Raw genomic sequence first — 27938 nt, 5'->3', positions numbered from 1 at the left:
GGAGAAGCAAATCTACTAACCAAGAAATACTTTTCTCCAAAGTCTCCAAGGGCAGAGGACTTGAGATTCCATTTGAACAGCCAGGAGTGTACTCAATGCACCCTGCAAAACAGAAACGTTTGACCCCTGAAGTGAATGGAACCGAGAAGCACTTGAGAGAGAAACAGCCCATGAACCAACAACTGGGATCCAAAAAGCATTTCGACTGCTCAGTGTTGACAGCACAAGCTGAAAACTGGAGCAGCACTGCAGCCTCCAGCTGGGAGAAAAGAACATTCAACCTAGAATTCCTTGCTCAGCTAAATACAGTAAAAGGGGAGTTAGGACAAGCGATGGGCTGATGGGAGTGGCCACACTGGCCTAGGCTGGATGGATTCAGGCCACACAGCAATGTTAAAATGTAAACTACTACTCCCCCATTTGGAGTTTTTTTTTTTTTTTACATCAAAAGTCCATTGGTATTTGTCTTAGTCAGGGTTTCTACTCCTGCACAAACATCATGACCAAGAAGCAAGTTGGGGAGGAAAGGGTTTATTCAGCTTACACTTCCACATTGCTGTTCATCGCCAAAGGAAGTCAGGACTGGAACTCAAGCAGGTCAGGAAGGAGGAGCTGATGCAGAGGCCATGAAGGGACGTTACTTACTGGCTTGCTTCCCCTGACTTGCTCAGTTTGCTTTCTTATAAAACGCAAGACCACCAGCCCAGGGATGGCACCACCTACAATAGGCTGGGTCCTCCCCACTTAATCACTAGTTGAAAAAGTGCCTTACAGCTGAGTCTCATGGAGGCATTTCCTCAATTGAGGCTCCTTCCTCTGTGATAACTCCAGCTTGTGTCGGGTTGACACACAGAACCAGACAAGAAAGTTGAAAACAAAACGGGGATCCCCAGATAATTGCAAAGGGAGCTTCCCACACCACCAATCAGCTAAGCTCTGACTAAGCTATAAGAAGCAAACCTGTTCGCTTGGTTTGTGTTTCTTATCAGAAGTCCTGGAGAACACAAGCAAGTCAGAAGGCAGAGAAGTCAAAATGGAGATGTTTATTAAGTCCCGCAGAGAGGCGAAGGACACAAGAGAAGAAAGGGAACCACAGCCCCGGTATCACCTCAGCTGGCCCTCATAACGTGAACACTGATAACACCATGGATACTGTAAAGCTACAGGATTAGGGCCTGGAAGACACCAAGTGAAGTGTTGTTTAAAAACAAAACAAACAAACAAAAACCCATCCAGATGTTCCTTACGGAAAATCAATAAATAACTTCTTGAAAAAAATCAAAAAAAGATACTGAAAAGAATATTGTTTAACAAATATATAGTTGAACCCTCCTGGGGCCGGAGTGTGGTAAGTTTTAAAAGCTATATTGCCCGTGAGTAAGACTATATGGCCCAGAGGCTTTGAGATGCCTTCAGAAATCATGAGACCTTTTAAACATTCCAATCCACTATATCGTGTAAAAACTTATTTGGTGTCTGTATACAAATGTGTGCATGTGTGTGAATGTGTGTGTGTGTGTGTGTGTGTGTGTGTGTGTGTGTGTGTGTGTTGATGTGGGTATGGCCCATTCTGTGTGTACGTTTCTGTAGAAGTCAGAGATCAGTCTCTGGTTCCTTGAGAGCTATCCATCTTATTGTTTGAGACAGTCCTTTCACTGAGACCTTGATGGTTAGGTGAGGCTGGTGGCTAGCAAACCCCAGGGACCTGCCCGTGTCCACCTCCCTCGAGCTGGGATTGCAGGCAAATGCCAACACACCCAGCTTTGTATGTGGGTGCTGGGGACTGAACTCTGTTCCCCATGCTTTTGCAGCAGGCACTTTACCTACTAGATCATCCTGCCAGCATCAAGAATTAGATTTAAAAGAGGTGTTCTATCAGCCACGTGTTGGTGCCTGGAGTCACTAGGTTAAGCCTCAAACTAGCAGTCTAATTAGCCAATGCAGAGTTCATTTTGTTGAACAGGTTCAACGAGAACCTGGTTAACGGGGTTAGACCCCATACAGATTTGTTGCCATGAGGGAAGGAAGAACTCAGAACAAAACTGGGCCTATTTCCAAATACAGACCAGACAAGTGAGGGTTTGCAGGCAAACTGCAGAATGGCAATTGGTAGATGGAAAATTACTAAGAGGAAACATCAGGGTGGGGGGAAAGAGATGGTTCTGATGGGACTGGCCTGGCTGGGATCTCGCTGAAGGCTGGCCAAGGTGACTGCCATCACCTGGGGATAGGGGAATGTTAGGAGACTGATCAGATATCAAGGTTAAATAGATACTTGAGGGGGAGAGGTGGCAGGGAGGGTTCTTGCCAACCTGAATTAACAGGATCTTGTTAAAGCAGGATTTTGCAAAGAAGTGTACACAAATGAGCCTTGTAGAAGGTCCAAGAGCCTGCTGGGCCAAACAGGAACCTCTTTGTCAGGAACCTTGGGGAAAAATCCTCGCTCCTGGGTCCTACCCTTGACTAATATCATTCATCAGGCCTGCTGGGGTCTGAGAATTGTCCTCTACTTTCCGGAACCCAGTGTGTGGGTGGAGGGGTATGGTAGTGCTGGTGGTCTGTATATAATTGTGTGTGTGTGTGTGTGTGTGTAGTGTGTGCAGTGTGTGTAGTGTGTGTAGTGTGTATATGTGTGGTATAGGGATGTGTATGTATGTGCAGTGTGTGTGAAGAATATATATGTGTGTGCTAAGTATGGGTGTAGTGTGTGGTGTGCAGGTGTGTATATGTATAGTATGTGTGAGTGTGTGTATTGTGTTGTGTAGGGGTGTGTTTATTATATGTGTGTGTGTAGTGCATATCTAGAGAGTGTGTGTGTGGTGTGTGTGAGAGTGTGTGTGTAGAGTATGTGTATGTGTGTGTGTGTGGTGTGTATGGTGTGTAGTGTGTATGCATAATGTGCGTGAGTGTGTTGTGGTGTGTGTGAGAGTGTGTGTGTAGAGTATGTGTATGTGTGTGTGTGTGGTGTGTATGGTGTGTAGCGTGTATGCATAATGTGCATGAGTGTGTGTGTGATGTGTGTAGTGTGTGTGTGTATGGTGTATGTAGTATGTGTATAAATGTATGTGAGTATATGTGTAGTGTGTGTGGTGTAGGGGTGTGTGTGTATGAGTGTATGTGTGACTACGTGTGTGGTGTGAGTAGTATGTGTGTAAGTGTGAGTATGTGTGTAGTGTGTGGTGTGTATGAATGCATGTAGTGTGTGTGTATGTGAGTATGTATGTGAGTGTGTGAGTGTGCATGTGTGTGTGGTTAGGGTTGTTTGTATGTGTACTGTGTGAGTGTGTGTAGTGTGTGTGTAGTGTGTGTGTGTAGTGTGTGTAGTGTGTGTGAGTGTGTATGTGTGTGTGTGTATGTGTGTGTGTAGTGTGTGCATGTGTGTAGTGTGTGATGTGTGTGTGTGTGTGTGTGTGTGTGTGTGTGTGTGTGAGTGTGTGTGTGTGTAGAAGAGGCGAGGAAAACCAGTTCCCTATCTGTGGCTCTTTCTAGGTTGTATCAGTGCTTATGAGTCTTTCTCCTCCCTTCTCCTTCATCCTCTTTTGTCCTGACTTAACCCATAGGTCCCTCTGGATTATAGAAACATTGCCAGAAATTTAGTCTCAGTGTCTGTCTGCCTTTAAATTGCTGCAGTCTTTTTTTCTTCCAACCCTTGGGCGCCCTCTCCTGCCAGAAGTCTGTTAAAACCTTCCGGATTAAAAAACAACCTACAAAAACCAATCATTTTCAATATACTACTAATGAATTTGCTAAAATAAAATAAAATACTATTCACAATGAAAACATAAAACACCTAAGAACAACCTTATCCAACGAGGTGAGGACTTTCAAACACTAAGGAGGACTTGAAGAAGACCCTAGAAATGTTCTGGCAGAATCAATAGTGTGAAATGGCTCTTACCAAAAGAAATCTATAGATTTGATGCAATCCCATCAAAACCCCGATGACGTTCTTCACAGAACTAGACAAAATCCTAAACTCAAACTCATTTGGCACCACAAAAGACTCCAAGAGAGCCAAAGTTAACCCAGGCACAAAGAGTAGTGCTAGAGAAACCATAGCACCCGATCTCAAATCACACCAGAGCCACAAGGACAAACCAACACAAAAGCAGAGACAGACCAGTGGACTAGCAGTGAAGACACACGCATAAACCCAGCCGCCAGGTTTTTAACACAGGCACCAAAAGCATATACCAGGGGAAGTCAGGCTCTTCAACAACCATGCTGGGGAAACTGGATAGGACACGCAGAACAAAATTAAATAGATTTCTCTCGGGGTTGGGGATTTAGCTCAACAGTAGAGCACTTGCCTAGCAAGTGCAAGGCCCTGGGTTCGGTCCCCAGCTCCGAAAAAAAAAAAAAAAGAAAGAAAAAAAGAAAAAAAATAGATTTCTCTCTTACCCTGCTCAAAACTGAATAATGGATTTAAAGGCTTTAATTTAAGACCCAAAACTCCAAAAATGTTCAAGAAAAGTTGTAAACAAAACACTTCATGATGTATGCACAGGCAAGAAGTTTCTAAAAATAACTCTAATTGCTCAAGAAATAATTCCAAGATTGACATGTGACATTGCATGACATTTAAAAGCTTCTGCAAAGGAAATAATCAGGAGAACGAAGAGAAGGTCGACACAATGGGAGAGAATCTTTGCCAACTACCCCACTGGACAAGGAGTTAATATCTAGGCTGTATAAAGAACTGCAAAAAAAAAAAAAAGTCATCTACTCAATACTTTTAAAAGTCTTCAACATTCTTGCCCATGAGAGAGATACAAATTGAAACTGCTTTAAGAGTTCATTTTACTCTGATCAAAATGGCTACCATAAAGAAAACATTGACATCAAATGCTGGTGAGGAAGGCGGAGTGTAAACTAGGGTGAAAATTCCTCAAAAAGTAACAGGGCACTAGTTCTCCAGCTATCCCACTCCTGAGTGTTTACCCAAGGACTCTAAGACAGCATACCACAAAGACAGTCGCATGTTCATAGTCGTTGCCATTCACAATATCCTGAGCCAGCCTAGATCCCCAATGAATGAGTAAAGCCACGATGGAACTTTATTTACCCCTAAGGAAAATGAAATTATGACATCTGCGGGAAAATGGATGGAAAAGTATAGTGAGAATTCTGGAATTTGGGGTTCTTTTTAAAAACACAGAAATATTATAGGAATGTGCTTTCATTTTAATGCCAGATGTGGGGCTGCTTCAGACTGTCCACAGCAGCTGATGATGATTTATTTATCTCATGCTCTAGCGGAAGTGTGGTTTTATTGGGTGCAGATAATTTGTGAGGGTATGTGACATTTAGAATTCTGGGAACTTTTCAGAGGGTACACAAATAGAGGTGGGGGTGGGTGGTGGGCAAATAGAGGTGGGGTGTGGGTGTTGGTCTTTCAAGGGAGTTACTGCAGTTCATTAGCAGGCATGCTCAAAGGAGAAACAGACATGGAAATTAGATTCGGGAATCTCTATCTTTCTCTCTCCCTTCTCCACTTCTCTCCTATCTGGTGTTAGGAGGTGAAACAGGGGAATCGAAGGTGGGAAAAAGAAGAACCCACAAAGTAGCAAAGACCAGGTTACAGAAGAGCATTATGTTAAATAAAATAAACCATCAGAGAGACCAACAAGTTTTTAAAAATTTTGTATGTGGAATAGAGGGTTAAAAAGAGAAGGAGTGGAGGGGAAAGAGAGGGAGGGGAGGGGAAAGAGATGTGTGTGTGTATGTGTGTGTGTGTGTGTGTACATGTGCATGTGTGTGCATGTGTATAAGTGTGTTTGTGTGTGCATGTGTATGCGAGTGCATGTGTACAGGAGAGTGTATACATGTGTGTGTATGTGTGTAGTGTGTGTGTATGTGTATGAACATGTGCATGTGCGTGAACATGTGTAATGTGTGTACGTGCATGTGTATATGTGTGTATGTGTATGTGTGCACATGTGCACAGGAGAGTGTGTACATGTGTGTATGTGTGTGTACATTTTATATGTGTGTGAACATGTGTGTGTGTGAATGTGTATGTAGTGTGTGTGGCTGTGTGTTGAGTGTGTATACATGTGTGTGTGAGTGTGCCTGTTTGAGAGACACGTAAGTAGAAAGGGGACTATGAGAGGAGTCAGGGAGGTCTAAGGGAAGGAGAGATGAATGGAGAAGGTAATGAAATATGTGTCATGAAAGCAGAAGGCAGCATTTGGGGGAATAAAGGACAGCAGGAGAGGAGGAGCAGAGGATGGAAGTGGAATAAGAATAAAATATAAGGACATGTATAAAAATGACCCAGTGAGACCCATTTCTTCATATGCTAACCTCCCTCGCCTCCCCCCAAAAAAACCCTTAAAGCCTTTAGCATTCTAGAGCCCAGAGACTACAGCCAGTTCCCTCCCTGTTAGGCTTCGGCCAAGCCCTCAAACTCCATGAACCATCCTGACAGACATCAAATGGGAAATTAAACACCATGGGAAAGACGATCTTTTTGGATAAAGCACATTAAGATTGAAAATGTAAGTGACACAACAGAGACGAGAATGAAGTTTAGCCATGGTGGTCAGGGCTGGGAGGAGACGTGGAAGGAATTTTCCTCCCACCTCCTTTTCTTCACCCTTTCCCAAGATTTATGAGTATCTGGGGAAGCCGCATTCATCTACTTTCCACAAATAGAAGGAAGCAAACGAGTAATGCCAAGAAGCTCCCTGGGCTCAGAAGAGAAGCAGAGGGTTCAAAATCTACACTCACTTGTTTTCCTCGACACTTAGAAGTAGGCCTCTCTGCCAGCGCCATGTACCGTGTCGACTCGAGTCAGACTCCATAAATCACATCCTCCCGCCACCCTGACTTCTTTCTCCACAGGATCATTCTCTCAGCTTAGAGGATGCTCAGTGGAGAAGCATGTGGCTCAGAAATACTGGAATGAAAGATTAACTGTTGCTGCCTCTTGCACACACACACACACAAATACAATACACAAATATAAACAACACACACACACACAAACACATGCTCATACACAGCATGTACACTTATACACACATACACAATACACATACATACCAACACAAAACACATGTTCATATATAACATATACACAAAACATTCATATACAACACACACCCAAACACATGTTCCTACACATACATACATAGCACACACTCATGTTCATACATATATATAATACACACATGTACACAACACAAACATTCTCATATGTAGATAACACACAAAACCACACATACAACACACATGCTCAAGCACATACACACAAAAATACATGTTTATACATATACATGATACACACATGTACACAACACATTCTCATATATAGCTAATACACAAAACCATACATACAACATACATGCTCAAGCACATACACACAAAAACACATATTCCTATGTAAACGATACACAAACACATATAATCATACACATATATTCAAGGCTCACACACAAAATCACACAACATCATATTGGCTCACACCACTTCACTCTTCACTCAGTGTTCCTACTTCAGTGCCTTCAGAATTCCCCTCACATATGCTCAGTGATAATCTGTGTTCTTGTCTTGTCCCGCTCTGCCTAAGCTTTGTGACTACTCAAGATCTGTCACCTTTGGTTTCTGTGTTCCCTCAAGTCCTCCCGCTACTGACTCTTCCCTTTGTTCCTTCACTGACTTTCCTCCATGACTTTAAGTGTTCATGTAATCAACCCTTCAGTCTTTGCTCTCTTCCTCTCTTCCTGCTAAGTCTTAAGTGTGCCTATACATTTAAATTTCAACTGGTCTAATTTTTTCCAAATCCATATTTGTAGCCTGGTCCTTTGCTAAACTTAAAGTATCTGAGCCATGTCACATATTACTACACCATAGATGCTCACTGAGCACCTGACAAGCCTCAGCAAGGCACTAACACTGGAGATGCAGTGCTGGGCAAGATGACCTGGGTATTGAAGTGCTGGGCAAGATGGGCTGGGTATTGAAGTGCTGGCCAAGATGGGATAAGTACTGCAGCTGGTCAAGAAAAGCTTGGCATTAACCACTGGACTTGACCCTCCCAGAAAGTCGTCTATCAATATGGAGGAGAGCTAGGAATAAAAGGAGATTTGGCTGGGAAGAGATGTGGCCAGTTCTGGGTATTTCTTTGTCTGGTCCCAGGGAAGGTGAGGCAGACCTTCTCATGGGACTTTGAAGGGCAATATCTGAAGAACAAGATCGATTCAAGTGGAGAAGAAGAAGCTCCTGTGGAGAGGATGTGGGTCTTCTAGACTTTATCTTAAAAAAGACAAGGAGGGTTGGGGATTTGGCTCAGTGGTAGAGCACTTGTCTAGTAAGTGCAAGGCCCTGGGTTCGGCACCCAGCTCCAAAAAAAAAAAAAAAAAAAAGACAAGGAACCACTGGATTCTTCCACATGAGAAACACACTGATAGGTCACAGCATGAAGTTGGTGAGACGTGGGGGGGAGCTGATGGTCCCCTTGATGCAAGGTGACAAACCCACAGATTCCTTTGTTCTTAGACTCCATATGTTATGTTTTCATGTATTAGCTGGCACATACCAAATATTTTGCAATCATCTTTCAAAGAAAAGAAATGGTCTGAATTTGGAAATGATGACATGTCAGAGAGAAGCATTGGTTACTTAAGCAGAGAGAGCAGTAGCCTGGGTTAGAACAGTCACCGTGAAGCATGATTGGGAGATGGTTCTAGAGATTCTTAGGAACCAGAGTGGCCAGGAAGAAATATGGGGCTATGAAGAGGAAGGTCCAAAAAGAAAATCCAGATTATTAACTGTAGGAACAGAGGAGCCATCCATCGCAGTAGATGTCACTGGGACACTTGTAGATAACTACAGGGTCATGGAGAGCAGGCACTGACCTTAAAACATTAGACATAAGTTGGTCACATAGCCAACAATATCACTCCTAGATGCAGACCAAAAAACAAAATGGCTACACATACACATGCTCATACCAGTTCCCTGTGGGACTGTTTCTGGTGCAGAAAGTAGATATCACCAGCTACTTGTGTTCTCTCTCTCTCTCTCTGTCTCTCTCTCTCTCTCTCTCTCTCGAGCAAAAGCAGGTGTCATCATAGCACAAAGAAACAAGGTTCAGAGCCCTGCAACCTCAGAATCCCACACAAGGTGAAAGATGTCGGGCATGGAAAGAACCTATCAGGTGACCCTGCTGCTGGGAAAGGCCCAAAAAAGGCAAGTTTACAAAGGTGGAAAAGAGGCAGTGACCATCCACGCCAGGCTGGAGGCTATCAATTGATGGCAGGTGGCAGGAAAGGGTCTGTTGGGTAGTAAAGATGCTCTAAACTTGACTAGCAATGATAGTTTCCTAACTCTGTACAGTATTAAAACTTAACTAATCATACACTCATACACACAAAATTCGGTAATTATGCAGTAGAGTATTATGGCAAATACTGTACTTCAGCAGTAGAACTGTTAAAAATAGTTTGGCCCATCTCGATGACTCAGTAAGTTAAGCTTGATGACCTGAGCTCAATCACCAAGACCCATGGTAGAAAACCGACTCCCATAAGTTGTCCTCTGACCTTCACACAGGCACACACACACACACACACACACACACACACACACACACACACACTAAATAAACAAACACATAAATACCATGAAATTTTTAAAAAGTCAGTTTCAGCATTCAGCATGTTGGATTTGAGGTGTTCATGAAGCAGTCTAAAAGAAAAGTGTGAATAGGGGGGCCATGCTCCTTATAGCTGAGAAAGTGCACATGAGGAAAATGACAGTCGGTGAAGCCATTAACAATGAGGGGAACTAAAGAGAAAAGAAAAGAGAAGGACTAGACTCAAGGAGAAGTCTGGCTTTTAAGGAATCAGAAAGGGAAGTCTATAGAGCAAGCTAAGAGACAGTTAGAGAGACAGGAGGATGGACCAGCAGAAAAATTGATCCAGGCCAAAGGAAGGAGAGGGGAGAAAGGAGGAGACAGAGACAGCAAGGGTTACCAAGAGTCAGACAACAGAGGAAGTTGTGACAGAAGAATCTGGTGGAACCTGAGGATCCTAGTAACTAGGTTGGACATAGCTTCCGGGGAATGCATGCCCCAGTGACTTTAGCCACACAAGAATGTCATGGCAGACAAAGTAAAATTCCAGAGGGCAAGTAATGGATGGATGAGCCTGAAGAGCTCAGAATTTCCAAGGTTTTCTACTCAAGCAATGAGGAGTTACAAAAGGAAAGGGAACAAGAAGCAACCTGGGGTGGGGATAGAGGGGCACTGAGTTCAAATCCACCTAACTGGACAGAAACAACCAGAACTATGCATTCTAGGGGCGGCTACATAGGATCCTCAAAGGTGTGGCCATTGCTTTCTTTTCCAGTCTGGCTTCTCATCTTGGAACCACTGTGCGGAATTTAATGGTCCAACATATGGTGCTGTTTGCAGTTCCCCGAACACACGATTCCCTTTCACACCTCCCTCTGTTTTCTCCCACAGCTTTACATCAAGCGTTCCCAAAACAAGCCTCCCCTCTACCCTGCACGTTCCTGGAAGCAAGCTCCGTGTTCTTATTTACCCTTCCTCCTTTGCCTACACACAGTTCGATGTGGATCGAGAATGATTTCTTTCCAAGATTCTCCTGCATGCCCACCCTACACATGGATCATCTGCTTCCTTCTTAACACTGTAGACTTCCCACCATGTACATTTATCATTAACTTCTGCAGCTTGACATCCTTGTAAGGCATGGCCTATTTATTCACAGCCCTTGACCCATGGTGACTCAGGGTTTCTACAGTGATGAAGAGATACCATGACCATGGCAACTCTTATAAAGGGAAGTGTTCAATTGGGACTAGCTTATAGTTCAGTGGTTTAGCCTATTATCATCATGGCAGGAAGCATGGTGGCATGCAGGTACACGTGGTGCTAGAGAGGTAGCTGAGAGTTGTACCTCTGGATCATCAGGCAGCAGGAAGAGTGGTCCACTAGATGTGTCCTGAGCCTCAAAGCCTAGCTCCCACTGATACACTTCCTCCAACAAAGCCATACCTACTCTAACCACACCTCCTAATAGTACTACTCCCTATGAGCCTATGTGGCCATTTTCATTCAAACCATCACATTCCACTCCCTGGTTCCCTTAGGCTTGTAACCATATCATAATGCAAAATGCATTTAGTCCAACCTCAAAATTCTCCAGTCTTACAGTCTCAACAGTGTTTAAAAGTCCACAGTTGAAAGTCTTGGAGATTCATGGCATTCTCTTAAGTATAATCCCCTGTAAAATCAAAAGTGGAAAGCAGATCATATACTTCCAACATACAGTGACATAGGATATACATTTCTTTTCCAAAAGGAAGAAGGAGAACACAGTGAGGAAACACTGGACCAAAGCAAGGCCAAAAATCAGCTGTACAAACTCCAAACTCTGAATCTCCATGTCTGACATCAAAGTGCTCTTCAGATCTCCAATTCCTTTCAGCTTTGTTGACTGCAACACACTTCTTTCTCATGGGCTGGTTCCACTCCCTGTTAGCAGCTTTCCTCAGCAGGTATCCCATGACTCTGGGATCTGCAACATCTTGTAGTCTCCAAGACAACTCAGGCTCCATTTTCACAGCCTGACACAATGGGCTCTCTAGACCTCTATACAGGAAAACCCCTGTCATATGCCTAACCTCAACAGCTTTCCTTAGTCATGAAGGGAGATTCCATACCCCTCCCCTTTTGTATCCTTGACCTAAAGCCAGGACCATGTAGCTAATGCTGCCAAGTTCTGCTCCTTGGTGGGTGTGGAACATGGTCCCCTTGTTTAAATACATTTTCATTATAGATCTGCATATGACTAGTCTCTAACAGTCACACAACACAGTCAATGCTACGTTGTTTGGAAATGCCCTTTGCCAAAATTGTTAATCCATAACTCTTCAGTTGACCCCCAGGCAGGTTTTTTTAGACAAGGGCAAAAAGCAGCTACATTCTTTACCAAAATATCCCAAGAACAATCTCTAGGCCACAAACTAATATTCTTCTCTTCTTCAGCCTCTTGGGCTGGACACCCACAGTTATAATCACATTCAGCACCACTGCCTTCCATGCTTCTACTAGTATGGCCCCTTAGCCATGACTAAAGCATTCCACTGCTTTCTTGACCCAAAGTCCCAAAGTTCACATTTCTCCAAACAAAAACACTACCCATGGCAAATGCCTTAATAAATGTCAGCAGATGAATCCTCCCCTCTGCCTCCCTGGGCAGTATGCCCATTCTTGATTTCCTATGGAGGTCTTGTCTGAGACTGTGGTGGTTTGAATAGGTATGGCCTCCAAACACTCATGTGTTTGAATGCTTGGCACTACTAGGAGGTATTACCTTGCTGGAAGAAATGCATCACTGTGTAGGCAAGCTTTGAGGTCTATGTTCAAGCTACGCCTACTATGACACAAAGTCTCCTTCTGCTGCCTGTTGATCAAGATGTAGAACTCTCAAGCATGTCTCCAGCATCACGTCTCCTAGCATGCTGCCATATTTCCCACCATGATAATAATGGACTGAACCTCTGAAACTGTAAGCCAACCCCAATTAATTTTTTCCTTTGTAAGAGTTCATGATGTCTCTTCACAGCAATGGAAGCTCTCACTAAGACAGTGACCATGCTGTTGGGCTCCTTTGTGGAGAAGGTAGCTGAGATGCTCTTAGGAATCATGGCCCATAATGTTTTTTGTGTGTATCTAAGGCAGAATTTCTCAGTGTTTCCAAAACTCTCTTAGTGGTTTTCCCTTCTGCTGTGATAAAATACTCTTTGGACAGAAGCAACTCAAGGGAGGAAGGGGTTATTCAGTTCACAGCTCCAGGGTAGTCCATCATGGGAGGTAAGTTTGGGTAGCAGGAGCTTGAGGCAGCTATGTAGTCAGGAAGCAGAGAACAATGATTCTATCACCTATGTATCTATATGTCTAAATATCATGTATCAATTATGTTTATTCATCAACTATCTATCTACTGTCTATCATCTATCCATCCATGTACATGTCATCCAACATCCATTATCTATATACCCATTGTCTATCATCTGAACCTTTAAAAATGTTGTATTTTATTTATTGTTATATTAATGAATATGTATATATGCATATATTCATATCATAGCATGCCTGTGAAGGTCAGAGTACCTCCATCTGAAGGATTCACTTCTCTCCTTCTACCACGTGGTCTCCAGGGTTCAAAATTAGATTGTCAGACTTCGCAGTAGTTGCCTTTAGCCACTGAGCCTGCTCCATCTCAACTATGGAAAGAGGCTTACTTAAATGTCAGCCACTGATCATCTGAAACCCAGAATTAATTGGGTGTCCTATGTTTTATTTGTCAACTTCAGAAGTGACGGTATGTGATGGTTTAGTGTTGATTGTCAACTGGACAGGATCTGAAATCACTTAGGTGACAAGGCTCCAGTCACACCGAATTGGATTACTTAGATTAGGCTAGATTCTAGGCATGCCCCGAGGGATTGCCTTGATTGGGTTGGTGCAGGCAGTGCCATTCCCTGGGCTTGGCTCCTAGACTACATAAAAGGAGGGGGCAAGGGGTTGGGGATTTAGCTCAGTGGTAGAGTGCTTGCCTAGCAAGTGCAAGGCCCTGGGTTCGGTCCCCAGCTCCGAAAAAAAGAAAAGAAAAAAAAAAAAGGAGGGGGCAAGAGTAGAACAGGGATATTAGACAAGTGTAAGCCCCTCGAAAATCCTCTAACATTATTTGGGATATGCCCATTCACATGCCCCCCTATGAGATGATGGGCTCATGATGTCAGCAGATGGGCTAATGGTATGGTTAACTCCTATCCTATGTAGTACAAGGGCCGGGTGTCTAAGCTAACCAGCAATCCCGGCCAATTTCTGGCTGGAAGTGATTAACTCTATCCCCAAGGTCCCTTCCTGTAGGAAGAATCTGATTCCTCAGGTTTTCCATGTTTCACAAAGGCCAGAATCTTTATGGCCATTGGAATACATTTTTTCTATTGTGCATTTCTTGGGAGGGGGCTTTCTTCCCCCATATGTCTCCTTTCTCCAATATAACCAGACATTTGAATATGAGTTTCTGATCTGTAGTTACACTGGCTAATACCTTCCCTGTATCTGTCTTCTTCAGTTCCCAGGTCCAGACATGAGGGTAATGGGGTTTGAACCAAAACCTAAAACTCAGGAAAAAACAGAGTGGGCAAGGAGTAGGAGGACTTGGGGATCAATGAAACCTTAACTTTAATGGGTTCATAGTCCAGGAACAGATCATTTGGAACTGTCCTCCTTGGCTTCTGCTCTCTTGGTCTGGATGTGGTGAATCCATGGTGTACTGCCAGCTACCTTCACAGCCACAAGAGTGGAGATAATCACCGTGCATGGTTATTTTCACATTTGCTCCAGTACCCCCCTTGGCAACCTGCTTAACGCAAACAAATAGCTCTTGATTTGAAAGGGGAAACTGGAGATTAGTTGGGTTTCTTGGGTAGCATTTATGGAGAAGTGGAGGGCCTATATTGACTTGAGAAAGGAATGGTTAGAGAGTTCTTCTGACTGCTGTTCTCTCTGCCTGGGAAGCAGTGGAGAGGTCTTCCAAACATCATCTCATGGGGGGAAATTCCTCCCCACATGGGGTGCAGTGGGTACTAGGCAAAGCAAAGGAAGGAAATCTATTTACCCTTCACTGGACTCTAATGAGAGCTTTGTTAGTGTTTCCTTTTATGTTCTTTCTACCTGCCCAGACCTCTGAGGTCTATATACACAATGAAGCTTTCAAACTATATCTAAAGCTTTAGCTATTAAAGAAAAGGTTTGGGCTATGAAAGCCAGGCCATTGTTGAACCCCATTGTTAGAGGGAGGCCAAATCAGGAGGGAACTGGTTCCTGGAGGAGCTTTTTAAGCTACTGTTTAAGGAGTTTCAGTCCATGTGGGGACTGTTTCTACTCACCTGGAAACGGCATCTAAATAAACTAGCAAGCACCTGTATCCTCCTGTGGCAGGCTAGATCTCCTCAGCCTGTTTTCCCAGAGCTCTCTAGGGTATTGGTCTCTCATTAGGACCCCTTCCTGAGTAAGGCTATCCATTTTAGATTTACTTGAGCACAAACCTGGCATCTGGCTAAGACATCTTGTTCTAGGCTGTCCAGTGAAGGTATAGCAAACCTTGGTCTGAACAACTCATAAAGTCTTGTGAATATCCTGATGAAGGATAGTGGCCAGCAGTCTGCCAGCTGTTTCCAGAAGAATGATCTTTCCGTCTGGTGTTCTCTGTCCACTTGCGTGTTTGAGTTGTCCTCTTTTTCTTTAATTATTCATTTATCTTCTACTTTCTCTCTGTCATTGTACTGTGGACTCTCAGGCAACGCGAGGTCAGAGTATGTCCTCAGAATATGAGTGTGTCCTGCTGGTCTTTGATCATTTGTTGGGCAGTCGGGTCATGGCTCTTGCTTCAGGAAAGTCATCTTTTGTAATGTTCTCAGCAGCGGTGGATAGCAATTTGTAGGTGAAGCTAAATGAATAGCCTCTGGAGGGCCGAGATTTTCTCTTTGCTTTTAATGTCCTTTCCCTAATGGTGAGAGACCCTCTTTCTCTATACCAGGGACATCCGTGGTAGTAAACGCATGATAATTGTATGCATATAAATGTTTTGTATTTTTCCAATTACATGGATCATTGGTTTAAAAGAGGAAAGAGCAGAACTTCCTCTTTTCCCCTTCTCTGGGACTGCTTAGAACAGGTGGGAATAGAGAGGGAATCCTCACCTCAGAGAACTATTTCCCTCCTCCTGTGTGGATTCTGCTTAGATGGCAGGGCACCCTGGAGGAGAAGACCAGGCATTCCCTCACTCCACCCAGGGACCACTCAGCCCCGGAGGAACAGGAGCAGCAGGAAAGTAACAACAACAGCAAAAAACAAAATTAAGTGCCGTTTGCTTGTTTGTTTGTTTGTCTTACAGGGGGGATCTCTGGGCAGTCTGGCAGAGCCAAGAGGATTTGAATCCCAAATAAGAAGACACAAGACTTAAGCTAGAGTGGGTCTCACACCAGAGAAGTTGACAGAAACACATAGAAAGACAGACAGAGAGAGAGAGAGAGAGAGAGACAGAGACAGAGACAGAGACAGAGACAGAGACAGACAGAGACAGACAGGCAGAGAGGGATAGAGACAGAGAGACAGAAAACCAGAGACAGACAGAGATAGAGAGACAGACAGAGAGAGAGAGACAGACAGACAGAGAGAGAGAGAGACAGAGAGATCTAGGACTGGCCACCATGCATTCACGCACCTGAACAGAAGGATTCCAGTGGTGTCTCACAGAGATACTGAACACTTGATCAGTGACCAAGTCCAAATGTTCCTATGTGTCCAAACAGAAAACATCTTAACCACTCTCACCTTTGGAGTGACACAACAGGCAACTTCCTGTTTGTTTTCTTTGGAGTGGAGATATCAGACTCCTCTGAAGCATTAGACAGTGACAGTGTTTGATCAAAGGGGGTGCTGGGGACCTGGAACATCTCAGATTGTGCACTCGACCATCACACTCTTCCTTGATCTGGAGGACTGAGACCCCAAGTATCCCAAGGTCTGGTCTCTGGGGAGCTCGATGGGACCTCCAGAAATGTAGGGTATTCACTGGAGAAGACTTCTGGAACATGGATTTAAGCCAATAGAAAGTCCTTATTAGCCAGCTGGCTACACCACCAGGTGTTTGGGATCCCAGTGTAGCACTGAGCCCTTCTCAAGGTGACCTTTCAAACACAAAAACCATATCCTGGGTTGACATATTTAAGTTAACAAGAACAGTTAGCCAGAAGCAGAACTATAGAAGCCAAAAGCAAGGTTAGTACATTTAGAGACTTTCTCAGAAGTGTGGGTTTTGATGAATTAGGCCTTTGTCTTCAGTTTTGCAGGGGTGCTGTCCACAGGCTGAGTTGTATGGCATTTTCACCACGGAGTTAGCTGTGGACCTGTTATAGTGCTGAGACTCTTAATTTTCCAAAGGCTAAAAGATGTGTAACGTTTTTCATTACCCTGACTGTGCGTGGAAGCTAGCCTTTTTTTTTTTTTAATTTTAAACAACACTGATAAATCTCTGCATCGATGTCAATAGGAAAAACACCTGTGAAACTTCTGTCACACTGGGAACTGAGGAGACCTTAGTTGGTAAAGTGTTTGCCATACAAGCATTGGAACCCAAGGCTGAGTCCCAGAACCCACACAAAAGTCTTGAATGGTGGCCTGCACTTGTAATCTCAGAGCTGGGGAGGCAAATCCCCAGGGCTCTCTGCTCAGACAGCCTAGCCAAACAGGTGAGCTCCGGGCTTAGAGCAGCACCTTAGTCCCATAAAGCAAAGTGGACAGCTCCTGCACACCTGGACCTACACTGTTACACATACAAACACACACACGAATGTACACACAAACACACACACACACACACATGAATGTACACACACACACATACACACACACAATTCTTTGGTACCAGATGCAATGGTATACAGCTATAATCCCAATGCACAGAAAAGCTGAGGCAGAAAAAACTCACAACTTCAAGGCCAGCTGAGTTGCATAGCAAGACCTTGTCTCAAAATACTAGATAACACCAAAAGTAAAGAAAAAGAAAGCTTGGGAGACTGGAGTGTCTGAGAACTGCCAGTGTATCCCAACCGTTACACACCCGTCTATCTAGTGCATTTTATTTGACGGTTCTTTGTTCTAACTCATGGAAATCAGGGCAATGGGTGTGTTTCTGTCTTAACAGCAAGAGAGCTACTGTGTTCTCTGATGAACTGATGGAGGTTTGGGGGTCTTAATGAGTCTTCTGAGAGACAGGGTTGTACTGTCACTGACTTAAGAACTGATCAGCAACTCCCATTGCAAAATCTGACTTCTGCTGCCCCCAGCCTGTTGCAATCAGCCCACCATACTCATGGCCATCTGTATTTGAAGCTTGTGTTTTCTGCATGAAGCGACAGCCTGTCCCCACCCTCTCTCATTCCTTTCTCTCTTCTCTCTGTGTCATTTTTATCATTCCTTTCTCTCTTTCTTGTTTCTCTGCATTCTTCACCCCTATCTTCCTTTTGAATCATGATATTCCCTACAGTTTCACTACTAAGCACATTTTTAAAAACATATTATCTTATTTTCTGCATGCAAGTCAATGATTTAGCCGTTAATCACATAAGGCTAAGGACACAGTCTTATTTTCTGCCCCCTGTGAAAGAACATGGAGTCCTGCCTGTCGTGCAGGCAGTACTGACAACATGACTGCACCTCCCACTTACGTTTTACCCTTTCTATTTTTGTCTTCCGCGCCCTCGGCTCCAGCTCTCTGCTGTTCTCAAACCATTATTGTCTTCCGGAAGCAACCCTCACAGCTGTGGCCTTTGTTGACAAATTCTTTCATCTCCTCTGGGCCTTAAATTATTTTCTCTTGCTCTGAAGTGAAAAGCCACCGGATCTTTCCAGAGACTGCTTTAGGGTCACAATTTGGTTTCTCCGAACTCTGAATGGTTCAGGCCTTTCCCATCCTTGATTGACATCTCCCCTCAGAGGCCAGTCACTCATTCTTGAGACTCTCTACTTGCTCTATTGTAACTCACAGTTGAGGATTTGCTTTGTCCCGTGTGATTTTCATGATTTTGGATGGTTGGTTTTAAGTTGAAAAACTTGACTGTGGTGCATCTTAAATTCTTTGAGGATTATTCTCTAATAAAATCTTGTGAGGGGAGGGGGTTAAAAAAAAAACCTTGCTACAGATATATGAAGTTGATTTTCTGTCTTGTCATAATAATACATTTTTAATTGCTAGAGTGTCTCTCTTCTTGATCCTTCTGTTGGATCATTTTACCTGGGACCCAGATGCTCTGTGCTACTTTTGCTTCAAGCACGTGGGATAGGTCCCTTAGGACTTTATGGCAACAGGTGTGAAATCCCAACTCTTTGAGAGGCTGAGGCAGGAGGATCACAAGTCTGAGGCAACAGAGCAAGTTCAAGGCCAGCCTGATCAACTTACTGAGACCCAGACTCAAAGTAGAGGTAAAAAGAAGGTTAGCACTGCAGCTTACGAGAGAGCAGTTTGGCTATAGCCAAAGGTGGTCTAGATCCTCTGGTCTGACCTTCTTTTCCCAGCATCCTCTTCTGCTCCTCGCTCCTCCACAGCATTTACATAACCCAGTTTAACAACCTGCTACCTTCCTTCCTGTTTTGGCGCCCATCATTCCTTCTTTATTCCCTGTAGTAATAAGGGCACCACGTTCCATTGCACTTGCCTGAGAGTCTTGAACTGAGCTTGGGTTTCCCGCCATCTGGGTCTGGCTGGTTTGCAACTTCTCTTTGATGTTGCAATGCTTTTTCATTGAACTGGAGTGTGGGGACTTCTGTAGCTTACTGGATTATTTTCTTTCTCCTAAGACATGCCCATTTTTTTCCTTGAGCTCATTTTGCTGTTTTGTGCTGTTAATTTTTAATTGCTTCAGACTTGGGGGTTGGGGGTGGGGCAAGGCTGAGATTTGGCTTGAGTTTGGCTCTATTTGTATCCTTCATATTTCCCAAAAGCCCCACATGCACTCTCTCTCTCTCTCTCTCTCTCTCTCTCTCTCTCTCTCTCTCTCTCTCTCTCTTTGTGTGTGTGTGTGTCCTTCCTCCCTCCCTCTCTCCATCCCTCCCTCCTTCCTTCCTTTCCTCCCACCCTCCCCCCTCCCCTCCCTCTATCCCGCCCTTCCACCCCTCCGCCCTCCCTCCCCTGGCAAGCCATTCTTGCAAGGCCATTGCTGCTGTGTGCAAAGGATGTCTCGGTAGGAGATGCTCAGGAACCCAGCCCTGCACAGTCATGAGCCTGGCCATCTGGAAGTTGCCTCTTACTCAATGAAATGGAGTAAACATTGTCCATTATGAAATCCACCACGCAGGCTGCCAGGGACGAATGGGATCCCACCCAAAGCCAATCATTGCTCTGACAGGGAAGTTGGCTAGTGTTGCCTGAGACTACTCCAGCCTCCCCCGTCCCTGATGTCACAATTCAGAGGCTGCTGCCTGCCTGGGAGGTTGTAGAAAGAGCTGCAGGTTTTCTTTGTGTGTCCTACAGAGCTCCCTGAGCCAGGTCCCTGTTGGACGGCAGTTATGAAAAAATACCTCCTCCCCATCCTGGTGCTCTGCCTGGGTTACTACTATTCTACAAATGAAGAGTTCAGACCAGGTGAGTACCACTGTGTTCCTCACTAGAGGAACAGGCTTAAAACACAAGGGTTCCTAAAGATCTAGCTGTGTTCTTGATCCCTACACCACTGAGAAAGAGGAACCCTGAATGTGAGTCTGTAAACCCTGGATCCTCCAGCCACAGGCTGCGGGCAGGAGGGGACTGGGAGGGGTGAACCATACAGCCAAGGAGGCTATGCTTTGCTTGGCCTGCAGCATGGAAAGCAATGTCAGACCTACAGAAGTGAAGGTAGTACCCAGACACATCGCTCAGCCAGATAGCTGTGATCTATGGAGACACTGATAGCCGAGAAGCCAAAATAAAAAACAGAAAGGGCTATGAAGTTGATGACTAAGTAGAGGCTCTGTGGACACATTTTTGTGATGCTTTTTAAAATTCCCTTTAGTGTTAGCAAAATTAGATTATGCCAAAAGGGTTGAACTTGGGTAGATTCGCCAAACTCTGACCTCTCTGGCCTTGTCTCTGTGATCTCTGCACATGGAGATTTTTTTAGGAATGAAGGCAGGAAGGCTCGGCTCTGGACATCCAGGCCAAACCTGTGTTTGAGAGCCTGTTTATGAATAACCGCAAGTGTTGCTTCAGTGTTTTACGGCACGAGGCAAAATGATCTGGGCTCACAGCCTTTGAGTATGGAGAGTGAGACAAGGCTTTGGGGACACTCATTGCTTCTGTGCTTCCCCAGAAATGCTCCAGGGGAAGAAAGTGATTGTCACCGGGGCCAGCAAAGGAATCGGAAGAGAAATGGCATATCATCTGTCAAAAATGGGAGCCCACGTGGTATTGACTGCAAGGTCGGAGGAAGGGCTCCAGAAGGTGAGCATTCTGTAGCCACAGATAAGCCTGCCTTCCTGTGTCCAGCTTATAGTCTCACACTTATGTACAAAGGCTTCCCCCATACACACCACACACACACACACACACACACACACACACACACACACTCAGTGTTGTTAGCCAGAGTTCTTTGATTATGTATGTTCACAATTGTACCTGTTCATACACATTGCCCATGGACAGATACATGTATCCAGAAACTGGGATTCCTTTACCTGCTCATGCGTTTATGTTGTCATGCCCCACAGACTCGAGCCCTAGGTCATAACAGCACTCACAAACTCAGATCTACCTGCACAGAAACATGCACCCACACCCACAATGCACTTGGAAACATTTGTTCATAAACCCTGCAGAGATAAATAATGGATGTAAACTCTAACCCAATGATGACATCCAATTAATATATTTCAGAGCACAATGATCATCTAAGGATATATATGAGGTGGGGGAATTCCTCTGTGTAGTTTTGGCTGTCCTGGAACTCACTCTGAGGACCAACCTGGCCTTGAGGGTCAACGATCTGCCTGCCTCTGCCTTCTGAGTACTTGGATCAAAGGTGTGTGCCACCACCACCTGGCATCATCTAAGAATATCACACACACACACACACACACACACACACACACACACACGGGGTGGGGGGAGAGCGAGAAACTGGTTTCAATCTAAACAGCTCTGGAACAAACTTTCATTTAAACCCCAGTTACTCTGTACACTGCACATGAAAACCTATGACCAAGATGGCCACCGTCTCTGCTATGCCTCTGCAGGTGGTGTCTCGCTGCCTTGAACTTGGAGCAGCCTCTGCTCACTACATTGCCGGCACTATGGAGGACATGGCTTTTGCAGAGCGATTTGTTGTTGAGGCAGGAAAGCTCTTGGGTAAGGCTCCCCCTCTCTTCCTTCTCTGGGATTAGAGCTTTCAAGAGGGAAAGGGGGCAGGATTGAGTCCAAGCAGTCTCCCTCAGACCATCCCTCTCTCCGCAGGTGGACTGGACATGCTCATTCTCAATCACATCACACAGACCTCTATGTCTCTCTTCCACAACGATATCCACACTTTGCGAAGAAGCATGGAGGTCAACTTCCTCAGCTATGTGGTCCTGAGCACAGCAGCCTTGCCCATGCTGAAACAGAGCAATGGTAGCATTGCCATCATCTCCTCCATGGCTGGTGAGTGGGGCAGGGGTCAGGGTAGAAGTCGAGAACAGAATAATGCCGGGCTCTGGGCTGGGCACAAGTTTGTGTTAGGTTTCCATACAGGGAAGTCACACTGCATGGACCTAAAACACTCATGGTGATAAGATACAGAAGCCGGTAATACACAGGCAGGTTCACTCGTGAGCGACTTGGGGTGTACACCCGGTGAGGGAAGAACATGCATCTTGAAGAAAAGAGGCACTGTGAGGAACTAATGGCCCCCAAAAAGTCAGGCTACAAGCAGGACTACAAAATCCCTGAAGGGAACAGATAAAAAGCAACAGCCCAGGATGCCCGTGGGAAACCTGGTGTGTGAGCCATGCCTGGGAAAGGAGAGGGATAGGAAAAGCTGCTAAGGCGTAGCCAGTTCCAGCCTTTGCACAAGAGCGACAAGGTCACAATGGACAGAAAAGACTTTGCTTCTATCACAACCAAGAGCCACAGGGTCAGTGGATTCGAAAGCAGAAATAAGAATCGAATGCCTTAAGGACATACAGTAGGATGGTTGGCTGGGGGAAAAGGAACTAAATAATAACAATGGAGAGGGAAATTGCTCTAGGGCAGTGGTTCTCAACCTTCCCTACTCTGTGACTCTTTAATACAGTTCCTCATGTTGTGGTGACCCCAACCATAACAGTATTTCATTGCTACTTCATAACTATGTATTAGCTACTGATACGAATCATAATGTGAATATCTGCTATGCAGGATACCCGATATTCTACCCCTGTGAAAAGATCATCCGGCCCCCCAAAGGGGTCGAGACCCACAGGCTGAGAACCACTGCTCAAGGGTATGGCACAGCACTAGACCCATTGCCTAGCCAACATCCACCCTGGTGTTAATCCCCAGTACTGTGTGGGAGAGGGGACAGGGACAGCAATATATACTATTCTTCTAAATATCAATTTGTAGCATTAAAAGTGAAATTTAGACTGAGCTTAGTGATACATGACCTTTGAATTCCACCACTTGGAAGGCAGAGGCGGGCGCGTCTCTGTGAGCACAAGAGCATGCTGGTTTACATAACAAGTTTCAGGTCAGTCTGATCTATATAGTAAGAACCAGTCTCAAAAACAAACAAAACAAAACAAAAAAGTAAAATTGAAGCAACCAACTAGGTAGAAATATGAGCAAAGAAACTCTCTCAGGGATAGAGTTCTGTAGCACAGAGGGAGGTAGCATGTCCCCTCCCCTCCCCTTCCCCATGTTCTACATGCTGGCACCACCCAAAGACACCACCAAGGCTCTCCAGAGTTGAGAATTCTTCCTGGATTCAGAACAGAAGTCCTACACGTTAGCTGATTAGCAAAGATGTGGTTGGAAAGTCAGAGCACAGGAATATAAACCAGCCTCACAAACTTAGTTCTTAGGGTATAAAAATAACAATCATAAATGACCTGTGAACCGTTAAATACTTCACAAATGTCAGTTTTCCTTGAAATGAATACGGCCATAGATGTGCTAAAGTGTTCTCCCTTCTGGTGCAGGAAAGGCCTGTGTGGTGACTGGATAAAGGGACAGTGTGTCTGTGCCACCAGCCAGCAGAGTGATTGATATTCACCCCTGTGCTTCCAGGCAGCACAGGCTCTGGCCCCTCCTCAGCCTCAGACGTGCTGAGCTGAAAGCCAAAGAGAGCTTCCAGATGCATACTGAGTGGGAGGGTGCTGGGCACATCCCCAGTGAATCCCCTGCATTGGCCAAAACCTGTACACCGGTCATGGTGTGGGTGGCTTTAATGATTTCTGATGAACCAAGACATGCAGTCCAAGCAAAAGCTCCTTCACCTTTGCCTAGAGAATTTAACTTTTATGATGTGCATGATCTAAATGTGCTTAGAGGGAGCAAGGCTTACCATAGACCCTAAGGATCTGATGGGATTCTGATAGCCTATGTTCCTATACATTTTGGGGACCCATGGAATGACACTAAATTGTATAGGGTCTGGGAGGCAGAAATTGAGTTGTGTGGCTCTCCCTGTATCTGTCATGTGTGTAGCCTAGAGTTCAGCCCTTTTGCTTTGAGGCACAACTTTTTTATATATTTTTCTATTTGTGCATGTGTGTAGCATTTATGTATGTGGTCGTGAATATGGTTTACCAGAGGCTAACACCATGTGCCTTCTCCAATCGTTTTCTGCCTTAGTTGATTTTGGAGGCAGGGTCTCTTGCCAGATCCTGGAGCCCACTAACTTGGCTACACTGGCTGGCCAACATGCCTCAGATATCCTCCTGTCTCTTCCTATCCTGTCCAATGTATTCCTGGCTTTTTGTTTTAATGTAGTAGGCCTGAAATCAGGTACATGCTTGAATGGCACATACTTTTATGACTGAGTCATCTCCCCAAACCTGGTGTCTTCTTTTCAGCAATCAGGAAGTACATCCATTAGTCTTTACTTTTAAAAATATGAATCTCACAAACATGGGACACTAAATAGCAAACTGTCCCTAAGGTCAGAAAAAACATACTGAGTTACAGTTGTGATCACTTACAATGCATTGGACTTCTTTGCTGGGTTACAACATGGAGCAATTCTTTGTTTGTTTGCATTTCTGGGTTTCACACTTCACAGAGGGTTTATACTCTGTCTTCCTCAAGCTTGGCCACCTCCTTAGCTCTCTCAGGGATGATACCAATGCTTGTGCCACAACCCAGCGCCTTTCCTGGCCCTATGGAACAAGTTCTTGTCTTTCACATAGTTAGCTTCTATAATTAAAACTAAATTATCATGCCTTAAGCAAATCTAAATTCATTTTCTCCTATGACCAACCTAGGGTAGGCAGCCAAGGCTGATAGGAGAGCCATACCCTATGAAGCTGTCTGAAAACCAACTGTGTTAGGACCACCAGTCCTACAGTGCTATATTTGTCTGTCTATCCAAGAAGGCTTGATGTGATAACTGAATTCTAGCTATAGAAAATGAAGGACAAACCCTGAAACCTGTAGCCTTCAGCCATAGTGGGCAACAGATGGGATCTAGTCTATATTCAAAACTAATTATCAGGGGTCCTCCTTCAATAAAAGAGCACAAATGTTGCTGAATTACTCTTTTCTACGCCATCCATGCCAAACAACATGTAAGAGCAGAAAATGATCCAAGCATGTCTGTAAATCCTAGCACTCAGGACACCAAGGCAGGAGGATTGCCATGAGCTCCAGGCCATTCTGGGTTATAAATGGAGACTTTGTCTCAAAAAACAAGAAAGAAAGAAAGAAAGAAAGAAAGAAAGAAAGAAAGAAAGAAAGAAAGAAAGAAAGAAAGAAAGAGAGAGAAAGAAAGAAAGAAAGGAAGAAAGAAAAGAAAGAAAGACAGACAGACAGACAGACAGAGAGAGAGAGAGGAAGGAAGGAAGGAAGAAAATTAAAAGAAAAAGAAAAAAGAAAAGAAGAAAGAGGGGGGGAAAGGCCCAGTTGGTATTTCTGAAACAAGATGCTAGTGCTTGAATTTTACTTTTAATAAACAAAATCACTGGATTTGAAGAAAATATCTGAGAAAAAGCCCATCAGCCCTTAGTTAAAATGGGTCTTCTATGTTTCATTTTAAATGGTTTCTTAGTTAGGGTTTTATTGCTGCGAACAGACACCATGACCAAGGCAGCTCTTATGAGGACAACATTTCATTGGGGCTGGCTTAAAGGTCCAGAGGTTCAGTCCATCATCATCAAGGCAGGAGCATGGCAGCATTCAGGCAGGCATGGTGCAGGAGGAGCTGAGAGTTCTACTTCTTCATCTGAAGGCTTCTGGCAGAATACTGGCTTCTAGGCAGCTAGGATGAGGGTATTAAAGCCCACGCCCACAGTGACACACCTGCTCCAACAGGGCCAATACTCCTTCCAATAGTGACACTCCCTTGGCCGAGCATATACCATCACGGGCAGTAGAGCTGATTCTACTTTTGAGTCCTCCAGTTCTACGGGCTCCATAACCACGACCCGTTGTGCTGGTCACATGCATGGTATAGGAGCTGAGTGCCTATGCAGCTTTCCCAACCCTCCTCAATGTGCGGTCCCCTCCAAGGAGTCAGTGACGAGCCTACCCTCCCTCCTCCTCCCTAACTCCATCTACCCCCATGTCACAGGAAGTCTTTTCAACCAGCCCCAGAGAAATTTAAACAAATCCTCTGTCTTAACTGCATTGTGAGAGGTCACCCTCGGAAGCTGTGTGAGTGTGTCTGTGTGTCTGTCTGTGTGTCTCCCCACCTCCCTAAAATCCCAATAATCCTAACCATAGAACAAAGGATACATACCTGGTAGACAGAAGTTCTTCCTTATCAAGGAAACTATTCATGGTAATAAAGGACTGGGTTTCCTAGATCAAAAGGAAAATATACTGAAAGAACACAGAACCTTGTCAATGGCCTCTAAACACTCAGACCTCTCTCTCTTTCAAAGATCCCTAACTGTTAATTTTTAAAAGACCAACTTTTAAAAAATCCTCTAGATGGATGGATGGATGGATGGATGGATGGATGGATGGATGGATGGGTAGATGAAGAGACAAATCTAATTTTCCATCCTATCCGAATGCATTTGTTCTCTGGCTTACTCAACCATCTACAAAGATTTCAGCAGTGATTTTATGCGGTTGTACAATACTTCAGGCACACTGTCAAGGTTAAATATTCCCTAAACTGGTAGGACATTAGTGAGAATGAAATCACTTGTTGGACTGTAACCTTCATGTCACCTGAGGGCTGCCTGTGTGGTCTGAACCGAACTTAAGCATTTAACATTATAAAGAGGGAGGGGAACAAAACAGGTTTCTCAACTGCACAGATCAACTAGCAGGATTCAGAATCTCCGTAACGTTTGGCATAAAGACAGGGATGTACAGATGTTAATCTCCTTCAGCTCTGGTATTACGGCTTTCAGATGGAAGTCCGAAGATAGATGTGAAAGGGCCCAGGGTAGGAACCCATCTTTACCCCTCATCCAACCTGTTCTGATCGCACTAAGAAAATGTTCCCATTTACCCTTCAATCCAATTAACCCAGAAGTAATTCATTTATGGGGTGTTCTGGAATTGGAGTGTTGTGAAGGCTAGAAACATAAAAAGTGAGGTACATGTGTAGCTATGACATCTACGGGGGCTGAAGAATGCCAAGGGGGTGAGCATGAGCCTCGCCAGGAACCTAAGCCTCCAGGAGGTGCTATGGCTTTAAGACAATGACTTGGGTGAGTCCCGAAGGATTGAAGTAGTATCCGATGAATCGTTCCATGTTTAATCTGCTCCTAAAAGGAGACATAGAGATATGAACTCAGAAAGCCTCTCTGATGAAAATAGTAACAATTTCTTCAGGTTGAGGACAGCATAATATTATCCATGACGACTGCTTCAAGTTTTCTCTTTGCAAGGCTGGGTGACCTGACATGGTGACACCCATTCCCGTAATCCCAGACCTTGGGAGGTGGAGGCAGGGTGTGGGCTCTGCTCTGAAACATAATGCGGTTCAAGGTGAAAATAAACTCAAGGGTAGTGGAGCTGAAACCCTCGGAGCTGCCTCACTGCTGGCCACGTCTAGGTGAAAATGTCAACTTCTTCCTCATGGGTGAGGAGTGTGATGATGCTATCAGCAAGCACACAGATAGAAAACTAAGACTTTAAGAGGGAAGATGCATGTGCCTGATTTAGACTTAACACAGATGCATATTTAGGTTTAGAATCTGGCTCCCGAGTCTCTCAACCAAACGT

General features: G+C 44.5%; 1 protein-coding gene across 2 annotated transcripts in view; it reads left to right on the top strand.

Moving 5' to 3' along the window:
* The window catches only part of Hsd11b1 (hydroxysteroid 11-beta dehydrogenase 1), a 45253-nt gene that overhangs the window by 4059 nt on the left and 13256 nt on the right, over nucleotides 1-27938 (top strand). The window contains exons 2-5 of one of the 2 annotated variants that reach the window (XM_032915437.1): nucleotides 20079-20189; nucleotides 20893-21023; nucleotides 21818-21929; nucleotides 22035-22220. In XM_032915437.1, the coding sequence (XP_032771328.1) occupies nucleotides 20114-20189; nucleotides 20893-21023; nucleotides 21818-21929; nucleotides 22035-22220 (505 nt within the window). In that variant the 5' untranslated portion in view covers nucleotides 20079-20113. Of the gene's footprint in view, nucleotides 1-19757; nucleotides 20190-20892; nucleotides 21024-21817; nucleotides 21930-22034; nucleotides 22221-27938 lie in introns of those variants that run through there. The other variant, XM_032915436.1, reaches the window with a different exon arrangement.

This window comes from Rattus rattus, chromosome 10, assembly GCF_011064425.1.
Source record: "Rattus rattus isolate New Zealand chromosome 10, Rrattus_CSIRO_v1, whole genome shotgun sequence".
In the NCBI taxonomy this organism is placed as follows: Eukaryota; Metazoa; Chordata; class Mammalia; order Rodentia; family Muridae; genus Rattus; species Rattus rattus.
This window is presented reverse-complemented; position numbering and strand designations above follow the sequence as displayed.